This window comes from Neodiprion pinetum, chromosome 4 (assembly GCF_021155775.2).
Source record: "Neodiprion pinetum isolate iyNeoPine1 chromosome 4, iyNeoPine1.2, whole genome shotgun sequence".
Taxonomy (NCBI): domain Eukaryota; kingdom Metazoa; phylum Arthropoda; class Insecta; order Hymenoptera; family Diprionidae; genus Neodiprion; species Neodiprion pinetum.
This window is the reverse complement of record NC_060235.2, coordinates 28,652,904-28,672,211: the sequence shown is the minus strand read 5'-3', so window position 1 is coordinate 28,672,211 and position 19,308 is coordinate 28,652,904. Positions and strand designations below refer to the sequence as shown.

Sequence of the window (19,308 nt, the reverse complement as noted above, 5' to 3'; positions counted from 1 at the left end):
GAATTATTGTCATTGGTAGTATTTGAGAGGCTTGCTGTCCATGTGAATCGAAGTTTAATCGTTCATACAAATTTTCAATGTCATCAAGTTGCAGTAATTACAGTATCAGTACGGAAATCAATAATTTCATAAATCGAGCTGTTGAAATGTGGGATTTACTTTGAAGTTTGACTAAATCCGATTGGAAACTGTTCGTAGATATTTAGATTCTATGAGCTTATATGATATAATTTTTTTCGTTATATTGTAAAATACTCTGCATGTCGAAGATGATACAATTCTTGAAAAATCACAATTTGAAATGTTCAAACTTTATAATTTGTAGTATTGAGTACATACTTATAGATTACCTAAATTTGTTGTATTTAAATGCATTTCAGTTTACTACTTCTATTACAAATTGAATGACGTACAACATTTAATGAATGATAATATTATTACAGAGAATCAATCTTTGCAAATACCGGTAATGAGTGAAGAGGTCCACACAATGGGGTTGGAAGCTGAAATCGCCCCGCCGTTACATCTGCAGCGACTAGAGCGCAGTCTAAATGTTCAACCTTTTTTAAACGAAATCAACGAATTGTTTCAAGATCGCGTTAGGTACTTGGAATACTTTCATCACCCTTATTAATTTATTTCTGTGTCTATTTGTTTCATAATTGTTTAAATATATCTCAGAATCTACACAAAAATGTAGAACCATTCTTCTAAAATACGTTAGGCACACTATAGTATACTATTAATAGATGTTTTCCAAATGAAATATGTTTAACTCATGACATGCCATTTACAGGTAAATTAAACACTCAAAGGTTTTTTCGTCTTTTTTGCAGTGATGATGATAAAACGGATGACTCAGACTCATCAGATGAATCTGAAGATTACCTCAACGATGTAGTCTCGCGTAAAGAAGGTTCGTTTCGCTAAGACAATGATTGATTATTACATTGCTGTGAACATGGATAACTTCATTGTACTATCTTTATACTTACAGATGAAAGAATCGACAAACTTCGCTTATATAATATGAGCAGTGTTGGCGAAGAGCGAAGATGGCTGCAGGACATTTTACTTAGCGACTCATCAGATAGTTCTGTGTCTGAATCGGATACAGATGGTCCGATTACGGAAGAAGATTTTCAGGATATGTTAAAATTTCACATATTGCGTAAAAAATATCAGGGTCGGTTTTACCAGAAGCCTGAGGTGAGTCTTGTTTTTTTCTCAGTATTAGTACTTTCTACTAATAAATGGTCAGCAATAGTGGCGGTAAACTTTGCTTGTACGAGAAATGGCATTATAGTTCCCACAAATAAAATGACTCGTGCTACGTAACGTAATTCAGTAGATATTTAGATATTTTTGCTATCCAAATTTTCTTTTCTACAGAATATACAATATCAGTATTATGGTGCTGGTTTGTTGTCGAGCTACGATAAATTTCCAGAGCATCAGAAACTCATTATTGGCAATAAAAAGAAAAAAGAGAAAAAACCGGAAAAGAGGGTTATGAAGTTCAAAAAGGAGAAAACTGTTCGTCACAGGGCGACAAACGAATATAAAGTATGTACACATCGATGAATCATAATCATCATTTAGTTTGTAAATTACTCACAAAGTTTTCATGAATGCCTAGTAATTGTTGATATTTTTTTGCCAATTTTCCTTCTAGGAACATGATTATCCAGAAGATGATTGGGAGCGTGTAGTACCGAAAGAGGATGAATTGGACGAAGCTGAAATTGATGCACTGATTCAACATCAACCGCGACAACGATGTAGAAAAAAACACAATAACAAAAGTCCAGAGGTAATGGCAATTAGGAGAAGAAAAATTTGGATAATGATGTCGAAAAAAGAATTGGGAAAAGTTCAAAGAGCGAAAACGAATAATCATAAAGAAATGTTAATCAGTTGTAAAAAGGTTGCTCAGCACTGTATGAAATACTGCAGACAAAAAGCCATGCAAGTAAGTGCTGAAATCTACGTGTAATATATAATATACATACATATGTGTGGAAGGAGTATCGATTTCAACGGTTGAAATTGGTTTCATTCGTGACTATGTGCATTTTCTATTTTCAATGCAATGGTATGGAAAAATAATTTAATCTGACATTTCCAATTTAGAGCCAGAAAAACATGAAGGAAACGATATGGCGTGCTAAAAGATTGACTAGAGAAATGCAGTCTTATTGGAAACGTTATGATCGTGTTGAAAGAGAGACTAGACGGAGATTAGAAAAGGAGGCCGAAGAGCAGCGTAAAATGGATGTGGAACTGATTGAGGTATAATGAAGTTTATGACTAATATCTATTTTAAATCGAATTTCTTCTTCAAACATAATTTTGAGTATGATTGGTAAATATGAAGGATGCAATTTATTTTAATGTTATTTTCATCATCTAATAATTCCATTTCATGTGTTTAGGCTAAGCGGCAACAAAGAAAGCTGAATTTTTTAATTACGCAAACGGAACTGTACGCTCACTTTATGTCACGAAAATTAGGAAAGGCATCACCGGAAGAACAACTGCGAATTCTCAATCAATTAGACGAAGAAAAAAATCCCAGGCTCATAGGACTTGACGATTATGACTGGTGCGTCTTATCTTAATCTTATTATCAGATGTTTCTAGCTAAATATGTAAGGCCACAGGACTTACGCTGAATAGTACGATACACTTGTTTATAATGTTGCTTCTTTAGAACCGATTAATCGTTCAAATGTGATCAACCAATATTTTGAATCAGTGAACTGATGAAACACAAGGCGAAGAAGAACGCAGTCGAAGCATTTGACAGTGAGAGGGCGCGCACCCGCCAATTTGATACCGCAGCAGCCGCGCAAGAACTTCGTTTGAGTGAGACACCCGAAACTCTCGAACATCCGCAGCCCGCCATATTTCAAGGCAATCTAAAAGGCTACCAAATGAAGGGCATGAATTGGCTCGCTAATTTATACGATCAGGTATTTACATTGTGTAAATTTTGAAAATTTCCGTTGTTTAGTGTGCTAGAAATATTAACTCATGGTTTAGCCTTATTGATTTTTCATTATTTTTTCGCAATCCACGAAACTGTTGTATTTGCAGGGAATTAGCGGTATCTTGGCTGACGAGATGGGTCTTGGAAAAACTGTTCAATCGATAGCATTCTTGTGTCACGTCGCCGAAAAGTACTGTGAGTATTTCAGCTTCATTGAAATTTGACCACAATAAATTATAGATAATCAAACAATCAATAAAAACTTATATAGCCGAGAAAAACAAGGCCCGTTTTATCGATATTCCTGTATTAATAATGTTTTAGATATTTATAGGTACGAATATATATGTTCTTAAATTTAAATATGATCACTTATCAATCGGAATAAATATTACTAATTTTTTTTTGTCTGTTGTAGCTGTCTGGGGCCCATTTTTAATAATATCTCCAGCTTCGACTCTGCACAATTGGCAGCAGGAGATGGCGAGGTTTGTTCCAGATTTTAAGGTAGTACCTTACTGGGGTAATCCGCAGGAACGTAAAATCCTAAGACAATTTTGGGAGACCAAAGATCTGCACACGAAAGAAGCGTCCTTTCACGTTGTTATCACAAGTTATCAATTGGTCATCACTGATTACAAATACTTCAATAGAATAAAGTGGCAATATATGATTCTGGATGAAGCTCAGGCTATTAAAAGCACAAGCAGGTATTTATTTCAAGTATAGAATAGTCGTTGATAACAAGTTTGAGATTTATTTGTTAGAAATTTTTCATGATATTATAAGAAATTTCGACAAGCGTTGAAAAAACTAGCGTTAAATAACTGACATTGAAATTAATGTTCAAATAAAATGAAACTATCAGTCATACCTGTATTCGCTGACTAATCTACTTCACTTTTTGTAGTATGAGGTGGAAGCTTCTGCTTGGATTCAGTTGTCGTAATAGACTGCTGCTGAGTGGTACGCCAATCCAGAACAGCATGGCCGAATTGTGGGCCTTACTTCACTTTATAATGCCAACCCTATTTGATTCTCATGACGAATTCAACGAATGGTTTTCTAAGGACATTGAAAGTCATGCAGAAAATAAAACTGGGATTGATGAAAGTATGTCAGCTCTATTTTTGCTAGATCATTTCTGATCGACGTCATACTATCAATTATTTTATTTCTAGAGCATTTATCGAGATTGCATATGATCCTGAAACCATTCATGCTGAGGAGAATAAAAAAAGACGTCGAGAATGAGCTCTCTGATAAAATTGAAATCATGGTTTACTGTCCACTTACGACTCGACAGAAATTACTTTACATGGGTATGTATTCCTTGGGTGGGTGCAATTTTTGATAATTAACTATTGAGTTACTTTATGCGTTTCAGCCTTGAAGAAGAAAATCAGGATAGAGGACTTGTTGCATTACACGGTCGGTGGAGCAGATGCAGTACCAAACGACAAGAATTTTACATCAAATTTAATGAATTTAGTCATGCAATTTCGCAAAGTAAGTTTTCCCTATACAGTAATACAGTTTATACGAGTTTAACATAATAGTTATGAAAAAAATTCTTCCCAGGTCTGCAATCATCCGGAATTGTTCGAACGAAGAGACGCGAAGTCCCCGTTATTTCTGAACGTGGAAAGCTATGAAATGCCAGCACTTGTGTACAACGAGGGATTGGTAAATACATCATTGCTGTCGAAAGCTCATTTGCTCTTCAACAAGCTGTGCATATTTGCAACAGAGTACATACATCGGTCGCTTCATCAGGAAACTGAAAATCCAACCGATACTTGTTTTTCGTTCACAAGATTTATCGGCCTGTCTCCTATGGAGCTCAACAAGATTTTCGTAGCCGGTATACTATTCAGGTAACAATTTAAAACTTCATGAAGAATGTATTCTTATCAAAAAATACGAGAGCAAAGGATTTGAATTTGAAACTAGGCTAAATTATATTTTGCAGATGGGCTTACACAGTGGCAATGAAAAATAAAACTCAGGTCAAACGGTATTGGGAAGATTGGTGGGTTGATGACAAAAGAATACCACCAACCAATCTTACGATACTTGTCAGTTCAAAATTAGATACCAATTCCAATGTCATAGACGGTTTGATCTTCACAAAAGACATCTCCAGAGGGGAGGCTTTTTATACACATGCTACGCACAGTATTCACTCTATGCCAGAGACTATTGCTCATCGAATACTACGTAGCAGTAAGCAGCTCTCAAGCCAACTCATTAAGGTAAACCTATCGAATAGTACATCGAAATTTTATCTGTGATTGTTCAGCACCCATCTTTTACACATGTGTCGAGTAGTATACATTGAGAAGTGCACTCCACAAACTTTATATCCGAACTTACATTTTTTTACTAAATTTTGCCGATGATTTTTCTGTGTTCGTCAAATCATTGAAATTGTTATTCTCAGTGGCCGTTGGTGTCCTTGAAGACAGAATATGGCGAGGATACCAAGCTGCCGCTCTTGCCAGAACATCCTCATAAACCTAGATCACCCATAACAAGACCCCTTCAACGTACTACGTTACCTGCTTTTGTCTGTGATAATAATCCTAAGGTAAGCATTTGAGCTGATATTTTCTCTAGTATATCAATAGAAAAGGAAGCGTCAGTTTTAATATCTATTCTTATTTAACATTTATGTTGAACACTTTGATCTAAACATTGATTTTCATCAAAGTGATTGTGAATTTTTTTCATATTTGCTTACAGATACAAGCTAGTCCAAGAAAATTATATGTAAGTAGTAGCAGCGCAGCGTCTGCGTGGCGACGCCATGAGGAATGTGGCGGTGTAATAGGTCAGCGCATGCTGTGGCTTGGCTGCGAGCGAGCTCTCCTCTGTCCTCCGCATAGCATGTCCATGGGCTCTCGCATAGCGGTCCCCAGTACCTTCTCCTACAACCCTCCAGGTGGCTTGTTGGCCTGCACTCCAATAAATGGGTGGTCAAATATCATCATACCTGGTGAGCTTTTTCCGAACATTAATCGCTGTACTTAAACTGTTAATTTGATAAATTCGGAAATGTCTCAATGAATATTGAATAAGAATACTTTTTGTCTTAGTCATGCAGAGCAGATGGCTCTTACTAATCTTACCGATTTATCGAAGTCGAGCTCTTTTTTCCCCAAGTTCAAATGCAAAAGAACAGAAATTCGTAGAAGTATCCAAATTTTTCCAAATTCTCTTTCCCAATACGCTTCATAACTTGTGCACAAATTTTTTTTGCTTAATGGTCAGGGATGTAGTTTATCCCTGGTTTTCAAAAGAAATCTGGAAAAGTTTCAAAACTTCAAATCTCACTAATTATGGCTACTGTGGAAAAAAAAACTCCTCGGGTGTCTACAGCAGTGTTTTAATTTTTGGTGATAATATGCTGATAGGAATTCATCTCAAACATCTACTCTCTGTCTAGCAAGTATAAATTATGAATTTTGACGGACTGATGACGTAACTTTGAGGGAGGATTTTTCAATTTTCCCTATTATAATTACTGCTAACTTACACGCTAAGCAATCAAATAGGGTAGAAACGTTACCTAAAAGAATATCACAGTGATTACAGTACAACAATACTAAATGAAACATTTTATAAGAGATGGCAGTAGACTGTCTATTTTCTGGCTAACGTAGCCTACCTACCTACTTACCGCTAGACGATAACTCATCGCATCTCTCAACCGTTTTTAATCATGTTCATTATATGTATGGTTTATTTTCCAATGTACCGACGATTGCATAATTACTTTCTTTTTTCATCGACTCGATAGTCTTGGTATTCGATTTTCCATTTCAAGCTGCTTTCTAACTATATTTTCATTCATGACAGCAGTCAGGTTTACTTTTTGAATTCAGTCGAAATTATTCGCCTCCTCATTTGGATCAGTAAGTATCAAAAAATCTTAGGCACGAATGGTGCAGACTAAATCGAAATTGAATATGAATCATACGTCAGTTATCTCTCTATCTAATAAAAAAGTTTCAAACAAATGAACGTAGAAAAAGATTATAATAACAATAGTAAAAAAAGATTATAATAACAATAGTATACGCATGAAGTTGGCGGTGGGGTGAGATACCGAAAACAAAACAAAAAGCATCTAGCAAACCCTTTGACAGCTGTCACCGGCTGTTTATGACAGTCTTTGACAAATATCTTTATAGGTATCTGTTTCTGACGCGCAAAAAATGAACATGCAACCGAAAATTATAACGATGATTCCCGACAGGAATTGTCTTTTTCGCGCGTTGGCGTATTGTGTATACGGCACTCAAGATCGACACGCAGAGGTGAGACTGAGTATCGTTTCAAATATAGTGGATAATTGGTCTACATTTGCGGGTTTTATTACAGGTAATGAGTCAAACGGTGCTGTGATTAGGTGACCTGGTGATTACAAATCACATATGAATAAAAATGCAATATATGCAGCTGCGGAAATTTTTAAGATATGTTAAATCGAGTATCGCGAAGAACAAATTCATCCACACCGGATCGGATCACAAAATGGAACACAATTCTCGCTACTCTTCACCGGTGATGGAGAGAGTGGACACTTTGATGTCTTGCAGAACCAAAATAAAATTCAGATAGTGAGTAATAAGTATGAAAAGTAACAATCAAATAATAGTAAATCTAAATATATCACCAAACAGTCAAAAGGACAGCCAGGATTTACGATGACAATGGAGAAAGGAGGAGTTTCAAGCAGCAGACAAGGCGATGAAGATGGTGGATGGTCGGAAGTATCACAAAAGAAAGAGGAAAATAAAATTGTAAGTGCGAAGAACCAAATAAGCCATAGAATAATATCCACCAAATATTCGTATAACCAGGAAAGAGGACGACCAGGATCGATGTTGACCACAAGAGAAAGAGGTGTTTTGCGGAATGAACATCAACGCAAATATAGAGAAAAAAATAATATAAAGAAGGTGATTTTGGAGAATAACCGGCAGAGCGGCAGTAAAAATAATTCAACGAAGGGTGTCGAAGAATTAGAAGAATCGATTGCGATGATTGATTCGGAAAATAAATCGAGAGGACGACCAACCAATGTGATGTACATAGAAGAGCGAAAATCAGACGACGGGAACAGCAGCGAAAATATAGGGAAGCGAACAAAAAATATCATACTGGCTTTTCAAACAACGAACAGAAAGGAGGAGTTTCAACCAGCAGACAAGGCGATGAAGATGGTGGATGGTCGGAAGTATCACAAAGGAAAAAGGAAAATAAAATTTTAAGTGCGAAGAACCAAATAAGCCAGAGAATAATAATAAACAAATATTCCTATAACCAGGCAAGAGGACGACCATGATAGATGTTGACCACAAGAAAAAGAGGTGTTTTACAGAGTGAACAGCAACATAAATACAGAGAAAAAAAAAATATAAAGAAGGTGATTTTGGAGAATAACGGGCAGAGCGGTAGCAAAAATAATTCAGCAAGTCAAGGAGATAGACAGATATCAATAGAGAAGGAACACCAATTTTCAACCAACGAATGGAAGCTTAGATTGATGAAAAAAAGAAAAGTAAGCACAGAAGGAATTGAAGTGGACAGCAAGTGCAGGACCTGTCATTAAATCAACATGAAGGAATTCGCCTGTCTACTAGACAATGCGTAAGGAAATAGTGAGGCGCGAAGCGCCGAACAACGAGGCGCGCAGCGCCGAGATGGGGTTGGCGCGCGAAGCGCGCAGGGGCGAAGCCCCTAGTATCTTATTAGTTTCGTTGTACCCATAGTCCAATCTCCTTGTTTTTGATTTTTCATGTCTTTCAGTCTGCATGTTATTGATTGAACTTGTATTTTCGATTTCGCTCATATTTCGGTTCTATTTATCTCACAATCAGTAAATTTATCCACGATGTGCTGACAAAAAATTGTTCATTGGTGAGGAAAGGAAAATTGGATTCCGAAATAATTAAGAAATTCCCAGGACTTGGACTTTGAAAATATAAACTCATCGTTAGCGAATGTAACTCAATGCTATCACACGGCCATTTTTTCGTTTTCACAAATATATAGCCTACTTACAAGCATTTATATCATTTATATCTGTGCGAAGAACGAACTATTTAAATAATTGAGGAACTAAACTTATCAACGACGTGCTAATTATTCTCTTCTCGTACACATAATTTCGTATTGGTGGGTAGGTAAAACATGAACGGTTCTCAATACTCAATATACTGAAACAACACTGAATATGTGTTTGTAACGTGTCCATGTATGCAGTATATCTACATGTGTTTATTCTTCTGTTAGATCTTGGAACAAAGATCCTGCAGATTATAAAATTATAAATACGTATACGCTGTTTCCGAACTGCACCGCTATAATTACACGTTTCTTAAAGTGCCTATTATGGCTTACCTAACATTAATTTTTCAACTTTTTTCCCTTTCATATGCAGTTTATTAACTTGCGTAACGGACCATTGAAAATTATTGTGGCATAAGTCGTACACTATACAGGGTGGTCGTAAAAGTATTTTTTCTCCACACAACGTAAGAATTAATATTGCACATGTGATTATATAAACGAAATATCCAATTTCAAGATAGTTCGGAAAACGATCAGTTTTCGTTATTGACTCGTTGAAAAATGACTATTCATTATTATTATTATATGCGCGAATTGTATATTTTTCATTCTTGTGTAACGTAGAAATATTCGCGACTTTTATCATGTAACATCTTATCTACTTCTTCAGGCTGAAATCAGAGATAGCTGTCTGTTGAAAGTCTAGGTTCAAAATCATCGATTTTTCATATTGATATCAAAAAATCACTCCAATTATTAGTCACAAATTAAATGATGTCTCAGACAGGAAATGAATTTTTTTTTCTTTCAATTGGGCTTTATTTCTTGACCAGTACTTTTATATAAAAATAAACAAAATTCTGGAGCAAATCTGAAATCTGAAATTCCTATCTTGTTCGATACCTCTTGGAATGCCTTGTACAGAAAAGAGAATCGATCTTTTACAACGCACGAAACGTGGTCAACCATATAGCGGGACAAGGGTCTTGAAGACCCCGTTAGCATTTAATTTTGCTGCGAACCTCTTTCTTCTCTGTATGCCATGATACTCACCTGTGGCTATAATGTGAAAACATGCGCTGTTTCGAGAAAAATCTCTGCCAAGTCTCATCGTCAGCACCTGCGGTTCCCGTTTCTATTAATGCTATCAGATTTTGCGGCTACAGACCGGAATTGAAAAATCCTCTTGGAATTTCTAGCTTTTACGTATTGTTTTAGCGAAATATTTCGAGTTATTTTGAAGGAAAGTCAATTTCTATTCAAGCCTGCTAAAATTCCATGTGAAAAAAACAACGAATGAGCGTTCCATTAGCCATAAATAACATTCACGTTCTTTCGATGATATTTATAATATACACCTGAAATCCGAGAAACACCTTCTGCACTTTTAACACGCAGTTATCGTTTGCGTATCTCTTCGAGCGTGAATCAATATAACGATTATTATAATGCTCACGCCAACGCATCGTTAATTTTTCTTACTTTTAATTGTTTTTCTAAATTCAATATACCGTTGCGCGGCCTTACATGCATTATTACAGTCGCACCGTAATCGTATCTTCACGAGGAGCCATCAAACGAGACGCTGTACCTAATGGGAATAATGTTTCAGTGAATTCAATCTACCAGGATTATCCGATTTCTCACCGTTGCATTAATAATCAATCCGTTTGCTGCTTTACCTATTATTAGCAGTGATCGCATTTTTGATACTGGTTACGGTGTGAGACTGCGATTGGCCGGATGCATAACTCTACATATAATCGTATAGAGTTTCTCACGTTTATACGCCTGCTTTGCTTGCGCCTTGTACGTTCTGTGAGATTAAACATCGATTCAAGAAACTTATTAAAAACACTTAATTAACTTTATCTTCTTTCTTAATGTTAGTATCTGTAATGCATACATACATCAATGATACATATCACGGAATTTGTATAATGTACAATGAAAAAATTTCCGTTTTATCTGCGAGCAATCACATAACGTGAAAAATGAAACAATCCACGTCCATCATTCCCAATGTACAAGCTATACATATGGGGAATTTCATGCGAGCCCGACCAACGCCTGACCCTCACTATTTCTGATTTTGTTTCAAATTGTTTCTGCAATACTCTCAAACTCTGAAACATTACTCGGATTTTTTTTAGATTTTTTATTCAACTGCTAAATTATTTATAAATATTTAATGTGATTTTGAAAAGGGCCTTTTTTAAAATCCTTGCAAAATTCTCAGAAACTGTATTTTCCATTCCAAACATTTCAAGATCGGGCCCATGATTGGACGGTTTCTCTTCTTTTTTTTTTTTGTTTTTAACACTTTTTTTTTTTCATCAACTAAAACATTGTTTGAACGGTCTGAAAATTCTCGAAAAATTCTCAGCACTTTTATTTTTCACCTAGAACATTTCTAGATCGGTTCCGTCATTGAGCGATTTTTATCTATTTTTTTTTTTTTTGCATATTCAACGTTTTTTTATTGACTACAATATGAAACCTGTCTAAAAATGTTCTAAGCGAGAAATCGAAGGATTGAGAATTTATGGGGAATTTTCAGACCGTTTAAGAAACACAGGTAAACAATCTTTTGGTTCATGAAAAAAAAGACAAGTGTTAAAAATTAGAAAAAATCGGCCAATTATATGGCCGAACTTGAAATATTTGGAGAAAAGAAAGTATAGTTTTTGAGAATTTTAAAAACGGTTATTTCAAAATCACTCTCAATGTTTATAAATAACTAACCAGTTGAGTAAAAATTTTGAACAAGATAAAAATGGTAATGGTGAGACGTTGGTTGCGTTCGCATGGAATTACCCATGTGTAACATACATGCCGGGTGGATGATTAAACTTTCTTATTCACTCACCGAGAATATGTTATAGGTATGCATACGTAATCGGGAAAGTTAAATTTTAAATATCTTCTTTACCATATTCCTCAATCATTTTTCTTTCTATTTTTTTTATTTGATTCTTTTTCATACATGAAAAGAAGGCGATAAGTGTGACATATAATCGATTTTGCGACACTAATTCTCGTATAATTATTTCACTTTTCCATTTTCTTCATGCTATTTCGTACACTCTCGTAAACTATTTTCGACGCTGATATTTTTACATATTCCTTACCTCAAATTTCCGCTGTAAGATAAAACGCAACAAATTTATTTCCTGTCGAGTTAACGACCCGGTTTATCGGCGATCCTGTACAGTATGTTTTATTCGGTATTTTCTTCTCTTGTTACAGATAAACAAACCCTCGTCACCGATGCTGGGAAACTCTCCGTTTTAGACAGCCTTTTACGGCGACTCAAGGAGCAGGGTCACCGTGTTCTCATCTATTCCCAGATGACAAAGATGATCGATCTTCTCGAGGCGAGTTGGAACGTAGAGCTCTATTGCGCCCGTCGTTAATTGGTCAATTATTGGTTACAAGGATAAGAATTACGAGGCGTTTTAGTTTTTATTTTAAATAGCTAACGTTACGGTCGGAAATACGCCCCCCCTGCCTTGTGTTTTATAGTTTTTTCTCTTCTTTTTTTATTTACTTTTTCCCCTCACATTTTTTCCAATGGAATGATCAAGATTACGAATGTAGAGAAAGAGTAAGAAGAAGGGACAGAAACATGTATGCGAGATATGTTAACGTCGGTTTGTACGATCTATTATGGACGGAAGAACACGTCCAAAAGGATATATTCATACATCCTGTCGCTTCTAACGACGCTTCTGACGATTAAAACCGCGCGCTCTCAAAAGAGTTAGTTGCTGCTTGCTGTGCAGGAGGGTTCGGCGCAGAGGCGAGTGCTTAAAAAGGGTTAAAAACTAGAAGGGTAGGGTAGGAGCCCCTTTTTCCTTTCGACCGAGTTACTCTCCGGAACTAAATTAACGCGCCACGTCTCATGCATGCATGCATGCGTGCAGAGCTGCGGAGTTGCAGAGCTGCAAGAGTGTCTTGCACGTGAGGATCAGTCGCCCCGTTATGAGATGTTATATTCGAATATATGCACGCCTACTTACCGCCGTTCAGTGAAAATCTATTCCCATACTCTACAAATGTACACACATACCTGCCTGCATAAACGTCGGTTATTTATAATGACAAGTGAATTTTATTTACATTGGTAATTCAACGATGCGGTCGTTCGATCGTTCAGCTTGATTAGAATTGCAATTTTTTTTTTTCGGTTTCCCTTTCCTCCTGAATCGAGGATTCGTTACGAGGCTAATTTCGAAATGAATTATTAGGAAGACGGGGGAAAGAAGGAAATAATTATTAACATTATGTCAGTCCAAACGTCGTTGGAATAATTCAATTCATTTGTAGAAAGTAGTATAATCTTTGGACTACTTTCATCGTGGAAATACCGTGTGCCGAAATCATTTCCTTTACAAGTCACCCACGTCGTTACTTTTCGGAATTACCGATGTTTATCGTTTCTATGGAACGCCCAGTTTCGTCTCGATGCTATCGTCATGGGGTTCCTCTAATGTTTTTATTATCATCGAGCTTTATTGTAATACCCAGATAATTTTTATCATCGGGAAAAAAAAATCAAGGGAAATATATAATAATGCGTGTGGCATAACGTTTAGATATTAAAACAAAACAATAGTTTACTATTTTTCAATTTCCTGTCATGCTTATGGCTACGGTCGTAATACGAAATCAGTGATAAATACTTAGCTCATATTTCGAATTTTTTGCTTTCAGGAATACATGTATTATAGAAAACACACTTTCATGCGACTGGATGGATCGTCGAAGATATCTGACCGCAGAGACATGGTTGCCGACTTTCAAAAACGGTGAGTCATTTACCGATCAATTGCTTTTGTCTTTTATACGAAAAATGTAACGCTACGTAAAAAAATATTCTCATTACCTTTTTTTTTATACTTTCGTTATTGCGTCCGTTATGCAATAGAATGAATTTAATCTACACTTAAAATGAATTATTTGTCTTCCCTGTATTTTTTTACACTCAATTGTTGTTTCCAAACATACAATCAGCTTCTTGCAATTAGCAGTTTATTTCCCGATTTTGATTTACATGCAGAGAATTCCTTTCGGTTCAGGCAACCTAATTCCTAATATTTAGTGAGTTCGAATATATGAGGCCGTATACACACAGACACACAGATATTATGTTTATGTATAATATTTTCACGGGGGACGTTGTCTGTCTCGTCGGTTAAAAACGCACAACAGCACGACAAGGCCTCGAGCAGCAGAGATTAGCTCGAGTTTCATAATCACGTTATCCAATATTAATTACGGCATAAATTACAACAAATAATGCTGTACTTCGTGTAATACAATACAGCAGCAGATATACATATATATGTATACCTATATATTGTGTAAAGCGGAATTCGATTCTCCACGCTATACACTACAATACATTATGTGTGCAAATATACACAAAAACGCGTCATTCGGCAGTTTGCGGCATATCGCCTTTTCCGCGGGAATTTATTGCGATGCGTTATTGGTTTCTTTCTTTTTTTTTTAAATAAAACATGTTGATTTTCGTCGTATAACAAATGCGAGAATAAAATCGGTTTGTTGAAAAACTTGAAAAATTTCACACTTCCAAACGGTTATTTATTTTATTGACAAATTATATTATAATATTTTCAATGGACACAATACCCGCGACACGTGAATTGCAAATTCTACCGCATAAAATGAAAATTGCAAAAGCCTCGAGGAAATTATTACGGCGATGATAATTGATCGGGCGAAAGAAAAAACGTTGGTAATTGAATTCCAGGCAATTTATACATCGCGTGATTACCTACCTACGTATACATATCTTCCTCTTCGCGGTTTCACCCCGAAAGATTGGACAGGGGGAAGATAACTTGGCCACATATTTTTCCGGCCGCAAGGATCTGAGGTGGTGGTTACACCGCAATATATTCTCCGCTCGCCTCGTTAAACGTTTCAGGTCCGCTCTTTCGCTTGCCGATATTATATATTAATATTGCTCTGTACGGCGGTGCTCCTTCCAGCTCGCCGCCCATATTGCACCCATATTGCATCCGGCTTTGATTTACGGTCGACGCCCAACGTGTCACTTTGCCGCTATCCGGACCCCTTTTCTCGAGGGGCCATCGTTAGTCTCATCCTGTCTTCGTAAATCATATCGTATAATATGTACAGAGCTCTTCTGCCCACCTTCTCTGCCTTTTCCCCCCATCCCCTTTCTTGTCTGTGCAACAATTCGTTCCGATTTTCCTTCCTTTCGTCGCGTCGTATCAAGAAATTTCCGGAAAATCCTCGCGGCGGTATAAAAATTGTACATTCGTATGTAACTTATCACAAGCTGTACGCTGCTTGTACGAGGATTTGTTCTGGGAAATCCTACGACCGTTAACTCCCCAAATTCATTTGCATTCAGAGTCCTTTCAACTACCGTAAATCAACCCCTTGACCAGACTATCTATCCGTTTCTGTTTCAGGGCTGACATATTTGTCTTCTTGCTCAGCACCAGGGCTGGCGGTTTAGGAATCAATCTCACGGCCGCGGATACGGTAAGTTGTACGTTACACGATAATTGACAGATCAAGCGTATAACAATCTATTCACACGAATTCTAGAAACAATGCAGCAAAGTTTAGCTAATTGGGTTCGAGAGACGATACCTGTGAATTTGTTAGAGGCAATAATATTATAACAGCTCGGTGATGATAGTCGATTGCATTCAGTTCTCTCTTCTTATTCATCTTTCGTTTTCATTTGCCGCAAGTAATAAAATGGATGGTAGCAATCCCGGGGTACCACGTGCACCTATTTACTTGATTTTAAAGGAAGTTGCAACATAAATAGAATATACCTGTTCCATTCCATAATAATGAAATCTATAATCACGACGCGGTAACTTATATGCTTGTCGTGACCAAGGGTAATACGATTCGATTGAATATAGTTATACGCATAAATGCAACAGAGAGTGAGAGATACCAAAGTAGAGATACGCACACAGCAAGAGGCTATATGATGTCTTGGTATTTCATTTTTCTCCCCTGCATATATTTATATAAGTATATAAGTGTGTGTGTATATATATATATATATATACACCTATAAAGTACGTTTCGGCTTTTCTCATGCGACCGCTGAAGAAATATCACCGTCGGAGGAACACGTATAACGATCTCTGTCGCGTGTGTGCGAATACGATAAACAAATTATTATACACCGTTGCGAGAATGATCGATTTTCTATTCGTACTTCGTTTATCGTCCATTCATTATATTATACCATTCGGTTGCTCGAGTCTTTACGAGCAATGAAAAGATACGGATCTTCCTTTTACGACTGTCAATCTTGCAGTTCGTGTTCTATCGCTGCGTCAAATCCGTACTGCAAGGAATTGAAATTTTTTATTTGAAACTCGGGTTCCTGACATTTTTGCACACATGGATCTTGAAGAACTCGCAGAATGTTTCACCTGTTGATTTTTGTTCAAGCAATTTTACGATCTCGGATTTGTGCGACTATACAAGAACATGTACGGAAATGATGACAAAAAAAAAATCCGACCGATCGAATCGGAAGAAATTCCATTGCTCAATCTCGGTTCAACTCCATCCATGTTTAGTAACCGTTTCTGCTCGTTATATGCGTTTTATCTTCGACAAGATGATCGTTACATTTGAATATGGAGTACTAAAATGTAACAGCCGATGGGATGATCGGGACTCGAGGGTAGCAGGTGTCCTTCGTCGGACAAGTATTGGTATTTAATTAGTCACGTAATACGTCTCGTATTCGTTGTGTATAAGTAGCTATACCTACGTAGGTGTGTCAACGAGCTGAAAGAAACAATTAGGGGGAAGAAATAATGTTATGAAAATCTTTTTTTTTTCTTTTCCTTCCCGTTTTCGGTACACAACTCGTTTGACGCAGGTGACGGAATTTAACCCCAAATTATCCTAATTAGGACAGTTATGCGTAGGTTGAATGGGACACATCGAGATGCGATGATGTAGCGTTCGTCTCGTCTCCTCTCGTCTCATCTCGTCGGTACCAGATCCTCTTTTTCCTTAATCGAAATTCCGGAGCTCGCTTCTCGTCTCTATCGACGATGTTTCTGCATCAATTTACGTTACGAAAGTATGCATACCTATTGTGCACCGATCGGCATAGGCGTTCCCAATCTTGAATTCAACCATCGATCCAACAAATCTTATTTATTCGGAGACACGGCGTGCCTGCCTCACTTTCTCGCTTTGTTCGTCGTTTCTCGTGGATACACGAAATTCTAGCTCTCCTTGTCGTTCGTTATTCACCTTATGGCCCTCGTTTTGATCATCCCTCGATTCAACTCACTGGAAGGCAACTTTAGCTACTGCATGCTGGTCTCGAATACCAAATGAGAAAACTATGCAAACCGCGATATTACGACGTTTCCGAAAGGTGTAGACTTTTACATTAAAGTTTTATGAAACTGCTTTGAAGTTACTGTATTTGTAATTAAAATTTTATGGTTTTGAGAAATTGCAGTTAGTTGTGAGCAACAATTTTGGGGTGCATGTAAAGAAATTGGGATTTGGTTTCACTCCTTTTTCCTTCGAAGGTTTAGAAAACTTGAGGATTTATTTATCAGACAGACGTCTTGCTTCTTCTGCATGGGCACAAAGTTGATTGAAATTCAAAATTGTTCGATGATCGACCTGATAGAAGCAGATTCCAAAACCAAGAATAGAAAAGTCCGAAACCTATGTCCAAAGATATTTGCATTATTTCCGATCCACCAAGCGGACAAGAATGGATTCCGGGATTGACTCCTTCTGGCGGTTTATCTGTCTCTGCAAGAACAAATAGATAAAAAAAAGAAAAAAAAAACATAAACAAATATTTGCAACTTGTTTCAATGTTTATTCATTTCACTATCCGAAAGAAGAAGCTTTTTTCTCGACATTTGTAGAAACCCTTAACAATGAAAATCAGACCAGCGTGTGCGAATGTCTTCTTTGGCATAGATTCGCAATATATCGCAAGCTTGAAACGGGGTACGTTAGAAACGACGTTATCTTGGGATTAGTAAGTACACCTAAGTTGAGGTTATCCCGGCCACTTTCCCCCCGCCAAGTGCATACGGCGATCGTTGCATGGCCCCGGTGACCCGGTGCAATGAAAACTCGGGATGGCTGCCCCGGAGAGGAGACCATCTTCCCAGAGGTTAACCGCATCTCGCTTCTCTCGGCTAGTTTCTAACGGAGCGAGTTCATATTAATATACGCAATGTACAAGGGCCACAGAGTCGTGTGCACATGCATGATAGAAGTTGTCAGGTTGTTTGGTCGCCGTTTCTCGGTGCTGCCGACGTCATTTTATGGGTCAATTAAACACGCGTTGGCTTGGCTTGCTGTGGCGTGCAGCCTTCGTCGAACCTGGGAGCTTTCGTCTTCCCCTTGCCATATATGTATATACAATATGTGTGTGTATGTGTGTGTGTGTGTGTGTGTGTATACATATGTATATATGTATATTGTATATCCATACTCGTGGCTTTCTCCGCGCGTTCCAACGCGAAAAGAGGACGATTCCCGGGGAGCCTTGCAGGGTCCTCGATCCTTATTATGCTCGCATGGCGAAGAATTATGTCTATGCCGAGCTGTTATAATCCCCGAAAACGATTACCCAACGTCCTTACGTAAATCAAAAACCGTAATCGTATCTCTTTTGCACGTACGCACGACGTAGGTTATATTCTACGACAGTGATTGGAACCCTACCGTCGATCAGCAGGCCATGGACAGGGCTCACAGACTTGGTCAGACCAAGCAGGTCACCGTTTATCGGCTCATTTGCAAGGGGACCATAGAGGAACGCATCCTTCAACGGGCCAGGGAGAAGAGCGAGGTAATTCGTCCGTTCAGCAAACCAATTCAAACCTTTTTCACACATCTTTAAGGACGAACCGGGCTGAATCCATGTTGGGAGAAAATATAAAACTGTAAATAAAAAATTTCCAGCAATGTTTTTTGCGACAATTATTATCGTGAACACGAATGAAATGCTAATAGAAATAACAAAAGCTAAGTTGTAAACAGTTGGAGACAAGGTTTTGTAATTGGAACCTTCAAAATTCTTAAACTCCGATGTTTTTAATTGGATTCTGATGTTCTTGTACCTACTTATTTTATTCACCATAAATATCTTCGGAGATCACCCGAGAAAACAATCTTATGAATAGTTATCTTCAAGGTGCGTAAAA

The 19,308-nt window shown here is 37.3% G+C and overlaps 1 protein-coding gene and 1 long non-coding RNA gene across 5 annotated transcripts in view; both read left to right on the top strand.

Moving 5' to 3' along the window:
* Ino80 (chromatin-remodeling ATPase INO80) overlaps nt 1–19,308 on the top strand; it is a 39,007-nt gene that overhangs the window by 1,388 nt on the left and 18,311 nt on the right. For all 4 annotated transcript variants that reach the window (XM_046622760.2, XM_046622761.2, XM_046622759.2 and 1 more), the window contains 21 exons: nt 444–603; nt 837–916; nt 998–1,209; nt 1,393–1,566; nt 1,676–1,972; nt 2,134–2,292; nt 2,436–2,605; nt 2,759–2,975; nt 3,100–3,187; nt 3,411–3,702; nt 3,903–4,105; nt 4,174–4,314; nt 4,380–4,501; nt 4,574–4,869; nt 4,965–5,247; nt 5,436–5,582; nt 5,738–5,990; nt 12,323–12,450; nt 13,790–13,884; nt 15,544–15,616; nt 18,795–18,953. In XM_046622760.2, the coding sequence (XP_046478716.1) occupies nt 470–603; nt 837–916; nt 998–1,209; nt 1,393–1,566; nt 1,676–1,972; nt 2,134–2,292; nt 2,436–2,605; nt 2,759–2,975; nt 3,100–3,187; nt 3,411–3,702; nt 3,903–4,105; nt 4,174–4,314; nt 4,380–4,501; nt 4,574–4,869; nt 4,965–5,247; nt 5,436–5,582; nt 5,738–5,990; nt 12,323–12,450; nt 13,790–13,884; nt 15,544–15,616; nt 18,795–18,953 (3,723 nt within the window). In that variant the 5' untranslated portion in view covers nt 444–469. The remainder of the gene's footprint in view (nt 1–443; nt 604–836; nt 917–997; nt 1,210–1,392; nt 1,567–1,675; nt 1,973–2,133; nt 2,293–2,435; nt 2,606–2,758; nt 2,976–3,099; nt 3,188–3,410; nt 3,703–3,902; nt 4,106–4,173; nt 4,315–4,379; nt 4,502–4,573; nt 4,870–4,964; nt 5,248–5,435; nt 5,583–5,737; nt 5,991–12,322; nt 12,451–13,789; nt 13,885–15,543; nt 15,617–18,794; nt 18,954–19,308) is intronic.
* LOC138190937 (uncharacterized) lies at nt 7,567–8,097 on the top strand. Its single transcript, XR_011177062.1, has 2 exons — nt 7,567–7,617; nt 7,681–8,097. It is a non-coding gene; the product is annotated as an uncharacterized lncRNA (long non-coding RNA).